The sequence below is a fragment of the Phalacrocorax carbo genome, chromosome 5 (genome assembly GCF_963921805.1).
Source record: "Phalacrocorax carbo chromosome 5, bPhaCar2.1, whole genome shotgun sequence".
Taxonomy (NCBI): Eukaryota; Metazoa; Chordata; class Aves; order Suliformes; family Phalacrocoracidae; genus Phalacrocorax; species Phalacrocorax carbo.
Genome location: NC_087517.1, coordinates 40,186,488 through 40,203,313, shown reverse-complemented (window position 1 = coordinate 40,203,313; position 16,826 = coordinate 40,186,488). Strand labels below are relative to the sequence as shown.

Sequence of the window (16,826 nt, the reverse complement as noted above, 5' to 3'; positions counted from 1 at the left end):
GTCCCTTTTCCAGGAAATGGAAGCATTTGGACATTAAAGTAAACAATTTTATTATCAGCAGTTTTTGCAAATTATTATAGCAAGAGTGACATTCACAGCTTCACAGAAGACAGGCTATTATTCTAAAATCTGTCACTGTTTACACTCAACTACAGAAATAAATATATGAATATGTAAAGCATATGTAAAGCATATCTACAATTAGAATTAGGACCAAATGTATCTTACTTTCCAACATTCCATCGTATTTGTTTTCAGTCTCAGGGGCCTGTTATTTCATTATTCTTAGCAGCAAATAATGAATCAAAACAGGCATCGTTCTTTAGCACACTGAAACCCTTTGGATGCTCTGCATACTTTATCAAGGACTAATAGCTTCAAATATCAAACAATCCACTTCTAGAAATGCACGGCTTTGGGTGCCTTGATTTAACAAAGCTGCAGTGAGGGATGAAAAATTATATCTACTTTGTCTTTTATAATTTTTTTTGCAGATGTATGAATTCTTTTTTTTATATACAGCTTTATCTCTAGGTAACGTTCCTAAACATTTTCTTATTTTCTCCACTTAGATCTGTCATTTAAAAACATGTTTAGGCAAAGCCTAAAACTAAAGCCATCATCACATCATCTATTACATACACAATATCACACACAAAACAAAAGCATGGATTTTGTCTAAAGAGAAGGTTTTTTCTTTCTACCATTTTCAAGTCTATAGTAGTTTTTAAAAAAATTAAGTATTGCCTAACAAAATACATAATTCTTTTAAATTAAATTCCACCAAAATCAACTGAAGAACACTTTTTAGTCTACATTCAGTTAATCTTGGATCATATCCTTAATCTCAGAGTCACAGAACATTAATTCCATAAGCAGAAGTAAAGAGGCATCGTATTCTAAAGATACATAGTCTTTGATGCTTAATACCTGCTATCACCGCAATAATGCCAGCTCCCACTGTGCATCTGATGACAGTCCCACTGGACAAGAAGCTGTGCAGGCTGTACTTGTTCTAGAGCTACATTCACGCTCATCAGTTCACAAGTACATGTTTGCTGGCTGGCATGTCTTCTGAATGCTTTCCCATGTGCAGTCACTGATGTGAGTCTCTCCCCTTTCCCCAGCCATTAAGTCTAACGGGAATTATAAAAACCTATTTTGACATTGCTCTTCTATAATAGAAATTTAGAAGTGGCCTGCTATTTTAGGGCAAGGCAGAAAGTTTCTTCCCGTAATTACAATTTTTTTGGAGGAAATCAAACTAATAATGACAGCTAGACAGGGAAACAGATCCTCTGCTGGTCCATCAGTACACCCACTTTCTCACGGGGACACTGCACCTATGTTATTCCTCAGAAAAATCTCTCTATCCTATTCCAGCAACACAGACTCCCTAGGCAATCTATTCCAATGCTTCACTATATTTACTACCATAAATTTTGTTTAATATGTAATCTGAATCCTTCTTATTGGATTTCTACTTCTTGTTCTAACAGGTTGTTTTGTTGTTGGGGTTATTTGGTTAGTTTTGGGTTTTTTTAAACACAATTCTTTTAGATTTTAAGGATGTATCCTGTCTCCGCTTAGTGCCCTTTTCTGTAGATCACACAATTTCACTTTTCACCTTTTCTTTGACAGTCCTGTTTCACAGCCTTCTAATAATTCTTATTGCTCCATTGTAGATGCTACACTTGTCTCCAAACAGCTGCGATCAAACTGAACACAATAGAGCAGCCAAAGCTACATGCCAGCTGAACAAAGCAAGAAGAATATTCCACATTCTGCATACAATATTCCTGGTTTACACTGCAGTAGGGTGTTCAGCTATTCTGCAATATCATGTCGCTGTTGACTCATGCTAAGTTTGTTTGATACAACAAACCCTAGAGCCTATTCTAAATAAAAGTGATTTGATCAACTGTTTCTCATCATCTTGTTTGGTATTTGTACGTTTGATGACTTTTTTTTAAAATCATCACCCCTACCAAACACAGTTCACTTGGTCTGCAAGTTTAGTCAGCATATTTCTGTTCCACTCTCCAGATCATTAATGACAACATATCCCTGCAAAAGCCTATTCACAATATCTGCAAATTTCCTATCTGTTTTCCATTAATTTAGGAAAGTTTCCATCAGGCCAGATTTCCAGAGCTGCTAAAAGGAATGATCTGTGAGACAGTCCCAAAGCCTTATCAAAAACATAAAAATTCTTATATCTTATAAATTCTTATATCTTAAGAATAAGGAAGTTACAACATCTATGTTATCTCTTCTATGAGACCTCTTATCCTGCTATATATGCAATTTAGATTGCTTTAAAACATTTTTTTTTCATGTTCACTATTACTTCTTTTCCAGGTTTCTTCCAGATGTTCAGTAAAATTTCCTTTTTTTTTTTTAACATAAATTCCCAAAGAATTTGGAGTACACCATCTAGTCTATAACTTTTAAGCATTTACTTTTTATCTCATTTGAAAGACAAGCATTATATTTTCCCTTCTTTAGACTGCAGTCTTATATCTTTGTAACTGGTATTAATTTTCTTAGCTATTTGTCTGGAGTTTTAATTTACCAGTGAAGGACCGTAAAAATAAATATTCCCAGTATTATCTGCCTGTCATCTTCTCTGTCTTCAATGTCAAATCAGTGCTTTCTTAGTAACCTTACTACAAATACAAAATGATTGCTTATTTCATTTACGGCCCTACCTAACTATTTTTGGGACCTTGTGTTTCTAATTGTGTCCCCATATGCCTGTATTCATTTATATTCAAGATCAATAGTCTGATTAAGTAATCATTTAGTTTTAGCTTCCCCTCTGAGACCACAAAGCCAGTAGTTCTGCTAAATTTTGAAATCTTTCTTCCACAGAATTGAGGAGAAACTTGGGTTTTACACATGTATACATGTGATATTTCGTCCCAAAGTCTTATTAATTACAAAAGCTATTATGTTTGTATGATCACTGGATTTTACTTATGTATTTTTTTAATATACCATTGGCCATAATTTCAAAATCTGTTCCACAGAAACAGATAACGCGTCAACTCCAGAAGTGTCCAATGCACCTTTTGATAAAGTTTTACACCAAATCAAACTGCTTTGTAATACATTATATGTGAAAACAGAATTTACCAAACAAAGAAGCTACAATTTCCCTGCTAATAACTAATAAAAGCAATCACAGACTGTACTCTGTGAGGAACCTGAGAGAATAAAAAGTAGAAAAAGTATATTTCAACAAGATAATGAAAATCACATTATCAAAGGTTCTCCACAATTTTAATGACCTGTGAGTGCATTTTAATTAATTTAAATGTTTAAAGCAGTACTCTATGCACATTCTTAATTTAAGAATATTTATGCTATTGATACTGGCTTATTAAGGGCTAGATATGTAAACAGTTTAGCCTAATTGCCTGTTACTATATAATTTAATTGAGTCTTGTAACAAAGATTTTAAAATCAGGAGAATACATTCTCTCCCAGAAAAATTCCCGTTGCTTTTTCACTGTTTCAGTGATAAACTGCATACCAAAGGGACCTTAGGTTTTAAATTCCATGCCAGCTTTTACAGGATATTACAACAGCACAATATATGTCTGTCCTTGAAGTAAATGTTCTAGTTCAGCTATGAGTCATACTTGCATCTACTTAAAAGTAAGCACAGGCATTTGTTAGGTCAGTATTTAGCTACAAGACACAGAAAAGATTTTAAATCATCTTCATCACCATAGTTCACTCCTATGCAACTGTACAGTTAATACAAACATTTATAACTTTGTCTCAAGGATACAATTTCATGACAATATGATTGCTTTTTACTGAACGTGATATAATCCAAATACCTAAATTTTAAGATTGGATAAACTGTCCACTCTGAACTTTTGTAAGCTTTAAATGTTCACTTACATTTACTGAGAAGAGGTAAAAAATATTTGAAAGTGATTTTTCATCTATTTCCCATACTTTGTTTTCTTTTTCTCTATTCTGTCATAAATGCACTGTCTGAATAGATGATTTTTAATTGCCTTTATTTCTTCTATACATTCCCCACCTGAACTCCATGGAACTGACCAATTTATGCTCTGACCCTTACTTCCTTTGAGATATAAAGAGAACTTAAATGAAGTGCAATCTTAATCTGACTACATGATTTCTACCCCCTCAAAACACACATTTAAAGTGTTATTTTCATTACTGTAAATAAGAACAAGGCTATTATTTATGGTACACTCTTCAGTAAAGACATTGCCATGTTGAATCATTGTAAGAAAGAATATAAGTCACGTAAGACACAGCAGAATTTAAAAGATCTTTTGATATAGGTCAATGGAGGTGAGGCACCACACCAGTTTGACTCCAAATATCACATAAAATGACCTAAGGCAGGCAATGCACTCATTTATACCTAATCCTTTAGACTGGAACAAATACTCAGAAAACTAAACTGTTGAGTAAGAATGCACTATTTTAAAAAAATAACTTTCATTAGAACTGTAGTTCAATAAATGTGCACTATGAGACAGAGTTCGGTGAGTACCTCTCTTAAACACAATTTTATCTCACCCCTTCACCTTCTACACACTCATCATTCCTCTGCCATTTATTTCTAACAGCCTAAAAAATAGGACAATTCACATGGGCAACTATGGTAGCGTTCTTTGTTAGGGGAAAAGAAATCTTTAGAAATAATAGATCCAGGAAATTTGAAGTGAAAAAAAGGTATTGTTCCATTGTCGGAAAACATGTTAGTCTCACACCTGAAGTTTTCAATTATTGCTTAGCCATGGTAAAATCTGGTACACTGAAACATACCCATATTTTCTGATGCCTTATTTCTGGAGCTACTCCAGTTTTCTAATCTATTGATTAAATGAAGACATCAGGGCCTCTGGTAGGACTCATTTGGGAAGCACAAGATCTGCAGAAACACAGGTGCTTGCCAGCACCAGTCAACTAACAGTGCTCATGAATTTCAAAGAACAAGGAAGAGCCAAGACAGGCATACTACCTGTGTAGAGATTATATATTCTGGGGGTGAAACATATTCTGCTGCAGTTAACTATAAAAATCCTGATGACTTCAGTAGAAATAGAAACAAAAAATAAGATTTCAGAAGCCAAGAAATGCTCATCTGTTCGCAAGTCAAAACGAAAAGATGACATACCTATAGGAGTCTAAGATGGAAGTTTCCAACCACTGAATGAAGAACAAGGAAAGTGGAGATGGACTGACCAGCAAGTGCCTCAGTAATAGTCAGATACTAATAGGTGAGGAGATAGTACAGAGAATTATTTCCAGTATGTGGCGAGAAGCAACAGAATATAGATTTATTTCTTTATTTGGAGGCTCAGGAGAACAAAAAGGGATGAAAACCAATAAAATGTTATGCTTGTCAGGAGGAGAGGTGCACTGCCAGTGTCAGACAGAAGAAACACCCTGCAAAAAACAGATAGAAACATATAAAAAATAAATCACCATGGACATATTCTTGTGGAGACAGGGGAAAGGAAATACTGAAGCTCATTCTGACTATGTCAATGTAAATTAAAGCTTTTTTTTCTTCTCAAAAAAACACAGTCTAAACTCTGTGGTTCTCAAACAAAAACAAGCCAGTGTAACAGTTTTAAAAGCTTAAGAAATTTTAGATATTAGAATGTTTACCTTGATTTGGAAAAACACTTACATAGTCCCAAAATGCAACCTCAAGAAATAAATCAAGTAGAATAAAGTAAAAAAAAAAATCCTTTCAACAATAAAAAAATTTCAATCAGGAATTAATTTTGATTTTGCACAACTTCCAAACTGAAACAGCAACACACCTTTGGTATACTCAAGTTTAGAAACTTGCATTGACTATTAAGAAATCATCAGTTCCTTGCCTTTAGTCTCCCAGATGTTACACCTTTTAGACCCAGCTGAAACACACAGGCTGAAATGCTTGAAAAGTTTGCAAGCACTACAGAATAGGTCAGGATTTCTCCAGTTACCAAAGAAACATAAAGAGCAACAAGCATTTACACCCAGCGCTCTTCCTCTGCTGGGTGACTACAGACTCTTGCGAAGTAACTTGCTAGCTTCAACTAATCAAAGTACCTATTATTCCCTGAAAAATTAGTTGCAATAGAAACTCATACTAAAAACACAAAAAACCTGTTACCTACCTGTCCTATTGACTTTTACTAAGCATTTGTCACTACGTGACAGACTTCTTTCAGTCATGTTGGGCAAGTGTTTTTTACCACGGCTTAGTAAAAGTTTAAAGTGTAGTTTAGCTTGGATACTGAGCAACTGCAAAGAATGCTGCATACCTTTGGATCTCTCTTGCCTATCTTCTCTGCATCTTTGACTGGATCACATGAATTGCTTTCAGCATCAACAATTTTTTGCTGCCTGGCTTCCCGAAGGGCTTTCTGGGTGGGACCTTCCACCCGTTTCTTCCTTTGACATTTGTGGCCTGCTATAAAATAAAACAAACAAAAATACCATTAGAATGCATTTTCTACTTACTCTTCTAGAACATACCTCTTTACTTAATATTAGCTATACACATGAAATTCTAAAAGAAACACCACTTTAAATAAAAAGATATTCAGGTTACTGTGCCATCCATATAAAGTATTCTAAGACTACATATAACTTTGCTCCACAAGTTATTTTGGTGTGATCTATTTCAGCTTACCTAACGGTACCCTAGATTTTACCCCCAAAATGCAGCAATGATTTCAAATCTTGCCGTACAGGAGAGAGTCACAGTAAAATGGATGCAATTCTTCATTTCCGTCAAAGCCAGGAGAAACAACTCACTGCGTCCTACCCAATATCTACCACCAATGCATCATTCTGATTTACAGCCTGCATTCCCTTTTGCTTCCCTGCACTTTCTCCCAATCCACCTTTCAAACAAGGAATTACTTATGAATAGTTAACTCAAAGAAATCCTAAGCAGGTAGCATAGCTGTAAATCATCAGAATAGGCTGAAAGAAAGATGAGGAACAGTATAGCACATGTGGTCTGTAGTACAACACATCTGCCATGACCTGGCAGAAAGGATGCTATTCTCTGACACTCTTTTTTATTGGCAGCCCACACATAACCCAGTACAGTCCCTTGTGATCCCCGTATCTTGTTGCAATGCCCTGTAGCATATACATGGGTCTACAGGAAAAAGAATGGAATACTGAATTCCAACAGGATTTGGGAACTTACACCCCTCCAGTTCTTTGAGAAAATCTTGGATCCAAAAACACATTTTACAGCTAAAATCCAAACTGAAACAAATGTACTTTAGACTATGCATTTCTAAATGCTTGCTCCTGTAAAATAGTTTTACTAAGACCTTGACACCAAAATGCAAACTTCCTGACTTAAAAGGGAAAAAAAAAATCCCACCTTCTCCCCTCCTGAGGCAAAAAAGCAGATCAAGCAAACACAAAACTGTAACTGGCAAAACAAATGTGCCTGGTCTAACAAAATGTCTGCATTCTCACTGCTTTAAAAAGTTAATGCTACTGTCCCAAATATCCTGAATAATAACTTTTTCTGAAGAATGTGTATAGCAAAATTGGTTTGTGTGTCAAACACGTTCTACTCACTCAGTAGTTGCTACCCACTAGCACGTCGCTCATGGAGTATTTGATATGTTGGTGGTTTTGAAATACACATACTTATAAACCAGCAGAGTTATGATAGATGAAGAGCTTAAAAAGTCAGTAACCATTAAAAAAAAGAAAGAACAAGTTCTTAAGAACTGTTGCAATTGCACTAAGATGGCAACAGCTTGTGTTTACAGAGTTTCTATTCTGATTGCACTGTAGATGGAATGGAGACAACCAGGTTTAAGTACTTCAACTGGTGCATTTAAAATTTCTTTTTCATGACCTTCTAACAGCAATTACATCAGATCAAGAAAAGAAAAAGCACAGTTAACAGTCTTAGCAATGAGTTAATTCAACCATGAGTAAAGAAACTCATTGAGTTCAACTTTTGAATATAATTGGGTAATAAATAAGCAGCTGTTGTATTTTCTGAAAAGAAGAAATGTACGGAGCAAGCAACAGTTTTAGAACACTTTTTTAGAACCAGTTGTTATAGCAGCATTCACTTAGGTTTACAAGCCAGCCACAATCAACTTTGCTTAATTCCTTCAGGCAAAAGTGGTCTTTTTTCAGAGCGCCACTTAACACTGTCTTGATCCATAAGCAAGGGTGCAAGTGCTCTGTTAATATACACCAATAACCTAAATAAAAAGACCAGTTATTTCTCTTTGATAATTAGATCCCGCTATGTATGATCTTGCTACCACATCAGGGACAACCAGATTTGAAACAAAAACAAAACCAGTTTTTAATGCAAATCTTCTTACACAAAACACCCAATCCTTTTTAAAAATAATCTGACCTCAAGATACAACTTTTCTTTCAGAGCTGGCTTCTGAGTGAGCATAGCAGGGACAGAAAAACAGTCTACAAGATGGCTGAGTCCTAATCCTAACTGTTATCTAGTTCCTCTCCAGCTATTAAATGTCCTTCATATCAACTTTAAACAAGCAAGGTAAGTAAATAAGAAATAAAAACTTAATCTTCTAACTTCTAACACCTATTAGAAAAGTTTCTCTTGAAGGAATTGTATACAAAGCACCGTTTGCAAAGCTAAACAGCAGCCTCTGGCAGTGGGACAGCAAAAAAACCTAGTAAGTTACATGCTCTATATTGTGGAGGCTGTCCTCTTCAATTGTTTGAAATGCATCAGGCTGAAAGCTGCTACATCAAATGCTTAAGTAATAAGTCCAGAATAGTTGTCCTAAAATTAACTGCTGTTAATTTTTTTCTACCTAGCCGCCAGATACAAATTTACAATGCAAACACATTGTGAATACTGCAAACCTTCTCTTTGCTCTTCATTATGCACTATACAACACCCTCAAAAAAACCCCAAACAAAAAACAAACCCACAATGAATTGGATGTGCAGGACCTCATTGCACTTCAGCAAACCCAAAACTAATTAAAAGCCACTCTCAGTGCCCTCTAGCCAAAGCCAGCATTCCAGGTGTTCTGTGGTCAAGTCAGGCTGTGGGACAGAAGCATCAAGGAACAGTGACGTGCAATCTCCTCCTGCTGGGAAAAGTCTTTCTCATTCCTTCATGCTTTGCACTGCAGTGAAATCAGACAGCTGGCCAGAAAGGGTATCTTACCTTGGCAAATCATAACTTGCCAATCTGAACGTTCAATACCTTATAATTACAATGTACCAATGTACTAATGCATAAAAGTGAGCCCTGAATAGACAGCAACTGAAAAAAATGCAGCTGTAGCTCTCCTTACAGCAGAGGTTTGCAAGTCCAACAGCACTGGTTCCTTCCAAATTAAGAACTTAAATTTAGAGAAAAATGCAGCAAACCTTTCTCCAGTATCTATGCACTGCTTGCTTCTCAAGGTCTTGATTATACTGTTTCACAAATAAGAATTCAAGAGGCAAAGAACGTGATCGTCTTTCAAGAGGCAGCAGAAAGTATCTCATTAAGAGACAATATCACCCACTGAGACATGAGTATGACCTACAAAGGGCAATAAAAATTATGTAGCATTAGAGGACAAAGCACTGGAAATAAGTGAACTGAAATATCACTTAATTTATGATACAGCAAATTAAGGCTTGTACAAGCACATGGGTGGCTGACGAGCTTAATTTGTGTTGGCGACAAAGTGTTGTTTTTTTTTTTATATTATTATTTATAAAGTGCTCCCACTTTTTGGTATTATAAATTGCTCTCAAGATTTTTGGAGAATAAACAAGTACTGTGAACAGCCGGAGAGTGGTTTTTAGAATCGCTCAAACAAATGAAAGTATGTGAAATACAAAAAAGAGACAGATGGGGCATCTATACTGTAAAACAGTAGCATGGGGGGAAGAACCCACACTATATATCCTCAAATATGAATATAATGAGAAGTTGAATGCTATATGCCCTGAAATAACACAAAAACTTTATTCTCTACCTCCCTACCTGAAGCGGGATGAAAATGAGCACTGTGCTCTTAGTGGGGCAGAGTTTTATACTTTTAGTTGTAACAAGATTTAAAGACTGTACCAAAGCGTATCCAGTACGTACAGCCACAGAAATGTATTTTGGGGACCTGAAATGTGCCTTGCTGAGGAGTACGATACTAATGCATAAAAAAAGGCATCAGAATCCAAAACCATATTGGACTGTGAACACTGAAGAGGCTTGCTACCAGTACCTCAGTATTTCACTGTATTAACATATCTAAAGTCTCTATTTATAGAATTTATTAGTTTAGTAGCTATTTGCTTGTACACCAAATTAAAATTATAGCTTAGTTTATACTGGGTAAGACTACATAACCCTTCAAGGTTCTTCCAGAAATGAAAGCAACTATGTTCTTAATGAAACAGTAGTTTAGGAAAGGAGTAGGGTGTGCTCCAAGGACCCCTCAGCTATGTAAGCCTCCCACTGCTGCATGGAAACCAAGACCTGAGCTAGGGTTAGGGGTATGTTTCAGATAACTAGATATCAGTCCAGTGCTTGTAGCAATTCACGACAACTTAGGAGACCAACTGCTTCACTCTACATTAGCTAGAGCTTGAAGGAAAAAATTAAACAGAATGTGTTGTGCTCATAACAAGCAGGCAGTAGCAAAGATCTGGCCGGTAGGTGAAATGTCTGCATTAACAATAAATAAACCATCTTAACAGTCAAGGAAATGCTTGCTGTCCTCTTCACTCAACTACAAATCCAAAGAGAAAGAAAAAGTTTATGTGGCTACTATTCTTCTTCTCAGCCTTGTCTTTCCTACAGGAATTTTATACAATGATTGTGGGAACTAATGAAACTTGATTGGGGGTAACTCAGTAGCTTTTTACCTGGGTGATATTACCAGTGAAAAAGTAAGTTTAGGCCTTTAACACACTGGAAAAAAAACCACAAAAGAAACAGATATAAAAAATGTCCTAATTGCAACAAATGCTTCACCTGGAAGTTGTGTAATATCTGATATCTGGTCAGCTACATGGCTGAGAAGTTTGTTTCCAGACCACCATATATACCTTCTTATAGGAAGAAAGTATATAACACGAACGCTCACGTGAAAAAAGTATTAGTAGATACAATAAAATCAGACACAAAGTAGATTTCTAGAATGAAGTCCTTCCATAATTAGTCACATATTCCATATTGCTATGAGCAGTCTCACTGTCCTTAGTGGATACATTTTAGAATAAATATTCAAATGATAAAATTGCTGCTCTGTCACCACGACAGTTGATAAAATGTTTATAGTGCAAGTAGTTTTAATTTACTGTTACACCAGATTTTGAAATGCATCAAAACAACAAAAAACCTATAACCAGTCTGAGCTTGGTGATGGGGATATTTTACCTTTTGTCACAGGAATCTGAGTAGCACATCCAGACTCTAAACTTTGTAATGTGGCTTGCAAGCCTGTAACCTGATTTAAAAAAAAAAGAGAGAACAAGAAGACATAATACGAAAACATTGCTTTTGAACTGTCTGTTCAAAATGCACAGCATTTGTGTTTGGCTATTCAAGTAATAAATTCCATCTATAATTTTTTGCTTTGCTGATTATTGTCTGTGTTATAAACATTACTCCTAATTTGAGGTTTTGGAGAGGCCCAGTGAAACAATGTGATAGAATGCAAGCCTCCAGAATACCTCAAAATATTTTTACAGCTCTATTAAAACAATGCAGACAGAATACTACAGATCTTACTGCACCATCATCTTTTAACCACTGCTACCACTGCATTGATCTTTAACTTAATGGCACAATATAACACAGAACTTTGTTACAAGAAAATGCCACAAAATATGGCATTATGCGTTACAAAAAAGCCATCACTCCACAATGCATACAGCTCATAACCAAATAGGACTTACGTATGTTCCTGACATTTCATAGCATTGAAACGGTTATGTTTTGTACTCCTGATTCAGCATAACTGGATAAGGACAGTAACCTTGCTTTTTCCTACAGGAGATTTTCTTTTACTTATTGAAATTTCAAACATATAATCCTCAGTCTTTTAAAAGTAAGCTCTCAGGTGACCTGAGAAAAATTGGAGGCAGAGGAAAGGAGGAAACAAGAGATAAGGACTACTAGAAGAAAGTGCCGGCATGGTAAATTCCCTTCACATTACCCACATATAATTGATGCTACTGCTGAAATGTAACGCATTTGGGAAGGTTTTTTTCCATCTTTTTTTCCTCCTTTTTTTGAGCAAAAAACCTACTGGTTAAACACATGCAAAGTAATTTTCTGTTCTTCATCCATCCTATCCGTGCGTATAGTACTTCCTGCTAAAGGGGCTGAATACCAAGTATACCAATCTATACATCAGATAAGATTATAGGAGTAAAATATTGGTCTGTTATTCCACCCATGAGACAGAAAAACTGTCTCTGATATCTTAATGTATTTTTTCCTAAACTAGTAGCTCATTCCTAGATATGTATTTAGGGGGAAAAAAAAAGAGTAATAAAGAAAGTTAAAATTAGAGATTTCTAAAGGCATAGATGGAAGCATATGATTCTGTGGGAATATCACGCCTTCCCTCAAGCTGTCTACACTGAAAGTATAACAGGGTCTGAACATTGCTGACTCACGTGGGGCAGCACCAAGCAAGTACAGACCGAGAGCTACTACTTTGTGGCACTGAGTTTCACATACTTTCAGTATTAACATTTCACCAAATAACATGAGACTCACTAAAATATTCTGCTTCAATCTATTGAATAAGTGAATTGCTTTAACAGCAATATCCTATGTATTTACCAAAGTAAAAACCCAAAGCATTCCTTACAACTTTGCAAGTGGTGTTCACCATAGTTTTACCTGCCCAACTGCTCTGTCTCTCTCCAAACTAGTTAACGTTTTCTGTCTCAGTGTAGTCTGGTATTTTTCAGTCAACTGCTTCAGCACTGGTTCATATGACGCATAATGTGCCTTCAGCCTGCGAACAAGGAAGGACAAATGATGCCTCAAACATGAGTTAAACCAGAGATTTCTGTCTGTGTAACTTTTTTCACCCCCAAATAAAAGAATAGAAGTGCCAAAAGGTCAACACAGAGGAGACAAAGGTATTTAGTAGGTAACCACCCAATAGGAATACCAGAAGAAGAAGAAAAAAATCAGATCAATAAGAGGTTTCATAGGTTGTTTAGTCATATCTTTTAAAATAATCCATCAGTTTTGATCTGTTCATAATCCTTCATACACATACTGCACATTTATTTTTGTTAATTTCTGTTTTCTTGTAGACAGATGATATTTCTTTGGAAGAAAGAATTGCAGCTATTATCCAACTACCAACTAAGATCCTAATCTAGACAAAACAATCGTAATACAATTACTGTTTCTTTCTTCACTGCACATTACATTTAGAATACTTAACCATTTTCATTCTTAACAACAACTAAAAGTTAGATGTATAATTTCTCAAGAGAAACACAGGACACTAAGCTTCAAAAATACTGCATTTTGCAAAAAGCTGACACAGAGGAGAAGTCAGTAAATAGTTCCCCCTTGCATTAGTACATAGGGATTTCAAGGTTAAAGATGTAGCTGCTATCACATGCATTTTATTGATAACAATATTGACAAGCGAAAATTCTGTGAGTTTGGACCTGCAGATGTAAGCCACTCCCCAATGTTATTTTAAAACAAGTGCTGGCATGAACACGTGCAAAGACGACATTCTAAACTCAACTCTTTCACCTGGCCCAGCAATCTTCAGGTGGACGATATAAAAGTTCTACTCATGGAGGGAAAGAAGCAAAACAGGTAATAGAAAACTCACAGAATTCCAGAATGACAAAATTACGGAATAAAATATTGTAACATAAACTATTATAACTCAGTACCAGCGGACTAGTTTGGGCTTAATTGCAACCAAAGCAGCATAGCAAATTTCATATAGGAAGTTCAAGATGTGAAAGAACAGAAAATACCAGCTACGGAAATCATGAATGCAAAGGTTCTGAACTCAGTGTGACCCCAGTTACCCTTAAAATGGACGAAAGATCTAAACCCAGAAATCACTACATATTTGCGGAATAAGATCTGGGTAAAGAAAACTTTATTTGTATTTTCAACTATTAGAAATACTATGTACTTCTTAATGCTATATCACGCCATGGAAAATAAAAAAATTAGAAATTGTTTAAGAGACATGGCAGAATGGTCCAATGTAACTGCTATATACCAGGACACTAACTAAATGCAGCTAGCTTTACTTCAGCACTTCAAATTTCACAACATTATCTCATTACCAGGCAACAATTGAAGACATTGTCTTTAATGTTACATGTATGGTAATTAAAATAATTTTTTACCTTTTAATGTCACAAATAAGCCTGTTTTTCTCCTGGACCACTCGCTTATGATGCATTCGATGGAAGTCACGTTCCTTCTGCATTTTTAGGAAAGCCTCTTTTGCTTTGCTATATAGAAACAGAAAATGTAAGAGAAATGTTAGTCTCCTCTTATTAATTGCTCATCAGGGTATGTCAAATACACACAGAATTAATTTTCAGATATGTACATGCCTAACTGTACCCCAGTTGGAAACTTCTGGTAGTATGCCCTATGGTAGAAAACATGTACTTTTGAGGTCTTTAAGCTGCCAGCTGATGTACAAAACCATGGGTTCTCTTCACTATTACCTTTCCTCAGTTCCTTTGGATAGAATCTGGATTCTGGCATTATAAACCTCAGATGTCAACCTTACTTTAAGAACAAGGGGGCTTGTGGAGGCACACATTCAAGTTACAGGTGATCAGAAAACAGTATTCCTGCTGTGGGTTTAAAAATCTACATGTAAGTGTATTGTCATACTGATTTTCTAACATCTACATCGCGTCTGGAGCCCAACACAATGGTACATGCTAGAAGGACAAACACAGAAGTATAACTATCCTTGCCTTGAAATACATTAATTTAGAGAGCTTCTGGAAAAATAAAATGCTAGAGAAGTTCTAGGCTCTGTTCAATCATGCTTGCAGCCTGTCCCCAAGTGTCCCCTGTACATGACAGCAGAAGGAAAAGGAATCCATTTCAAAATTAATTGCAAACGTACTGATAATCTGTTATTCCCGAAGCACGTTTTACACACAGCCACAGGACACCCTGAGGTACTCTGCTCCAGAAACATAAAATACGCTGTATATATTCTGTACTTTTTCTTCTTGCCTTTACTGATATAGAAAGATTAGAAGATTAATTGTTTAATTGCAAAGGAAGCTTGAAATTACCTTGCACAGAAATTAGATACTTGCACTTTGCAAAAACAAAGCTTGTTTCCTCACCGACAGGAGTTGAGGAGTTAGGGAAACCACTATGACAGTGGAGTATGCCAAAATCACAGGTCCAGGAAGAAAGACCCATAACTGCCAGTGCACTGAATTTAATTGTACAAATAATTTATATTTACTATATATGCATTTACTATATTTATTAACTATACAAAGTACCATATTCACACGCGTATATTTATATACTAATTGTTGCTTGTAGCAGGAACAGATAGAAAGACCTGAAGAAGAGCACAGTGAATTAATGCCACTACGTATCAGTAAAAGCTGAGCAAAAGCTGGCAGGGAAATGAAAAGAGGCAAGGCTGCCCCTGCCCTAACACTGTGAAAAGCTCACCAGAGCTGTGGCCATGCAGAGTTTGTGTATGCATGTGCACAAATACCACAAGTTGTGAAACAGAGTAACAGGATATCGGTGTGGGATATGAAGTATAGCTTATGATTCTGCTCAAGCTCCTGTGAACAGAGAGAGATTTGAAAGGTAAATGAATCAGTGGTCTCAGGATAGTTTTGTGAAACAACTCCATCACAACACCACTGAAAATCTGACTTGCCATAAGATTTGGTGTACAAAACCTGCCCCTTCAGAGCTAAGCAGATGGCTTGTTCTAAGAGTAAAAGATGTTGCTACAGCTGTAGCAAACCCAGTATTTCTTTTAGTGAAGATACATGTCAAAGTCTGCAGGTCTCTCCATTTAAACTTTTCTCAAGCAAGTAGTTTGATGAAAATAGCAGAAAAGGGCTAAGTCCAATAAAACCAAGTAGGGATTTCCAAAGGAGAGTTACATGCCCCGTTCCCACTGAATTTCGGTGGGACTTTATTCCCCAACATGCTGCAAATTGTAGCCCTAAAATTTTAATTGGAATAAAGACAGTTTTAGAAAACATACTCTCATGCTTTTACTCTAAGTAGGTTATATAGCATTTAGCAGCAAGGATGGTAAATGTACCACATAATTAAACAGATGCATTTAAATATGGTGCACAATACAAAAAGCATGGAATTTCTTTTTTCATTGTGTAAGTGGAGAAATACATACAGAAATTGTTAGATTTTGGCACAGAAATAGGAGATCAGCTGAGGATTTTATTGCTGGTGATAGCACTAACAGTAATAATAAATATGATTTCCAGGATTGTTTTATATTTTGACTGTTACTGTGGCTGTAAACTGGGTGCATATTTGTGAGCATGCTTGCACAAAAATCAGGACAGAAAGATACATTCAAATATCAGACTTCCTAAATGATGTTTGTGAACGCAGTTACAAACCTCAGACAAACTGTACGCAACTTCCATTCCATGTACCTAATAAATTCCTAAATGTTTCAAGAACTTAACAGAATCATAAACATAATATACTATTAAGTTCATCTACCTACATGTTCAACTACAAGAGCAATACAAAGGGGTCTGGCCATAGGAAAACACCAAAATATATGGGATTCCAACTATTTTAAATCATC

At 35.9% G+C, this 16,826-nt stretch overlaps 1 protein-coding gene across 1 annotated transcript in view; it reads right to left on the bottom strand.

The window, feature by feature from the left end:
• Nucleotides 1-2,385: 2,385 nt before the first annotated feature.
• SPAG16 (sperm associated antigen 16) overlaps nt 2,386-16,826 on the bottom strand; it is a 34,024-nt gene continuing 19,583 nt past the window's right edge. Inside the window, exons 6-10 of the mRNA XM_064452106.1 lie at nt 14,383-14,490; nt 12,884-13,001; nt 11,408-11,477; nt 6,318-6,466; nt 2,386-5,445 (exon numbers count right to left, since the gene is read on the bottom strand). Coding sequence (XP_064308176.1) covers nt 5,428-5,445; nt 6,318-6,466; nt 11,408-11,477; nt 12,884-13,001; nt 14,383-14,490 — 463 coding nt within the window. The 3' untranslated portion in view covers nt 2,386-5,427. The remainder of the gene's footprint in view (nt 5,446-6,317; nt 6,467-11,407; nt 11,478-12,883; nt 13,002-14,382; nt 14,491-16,826) is intronic.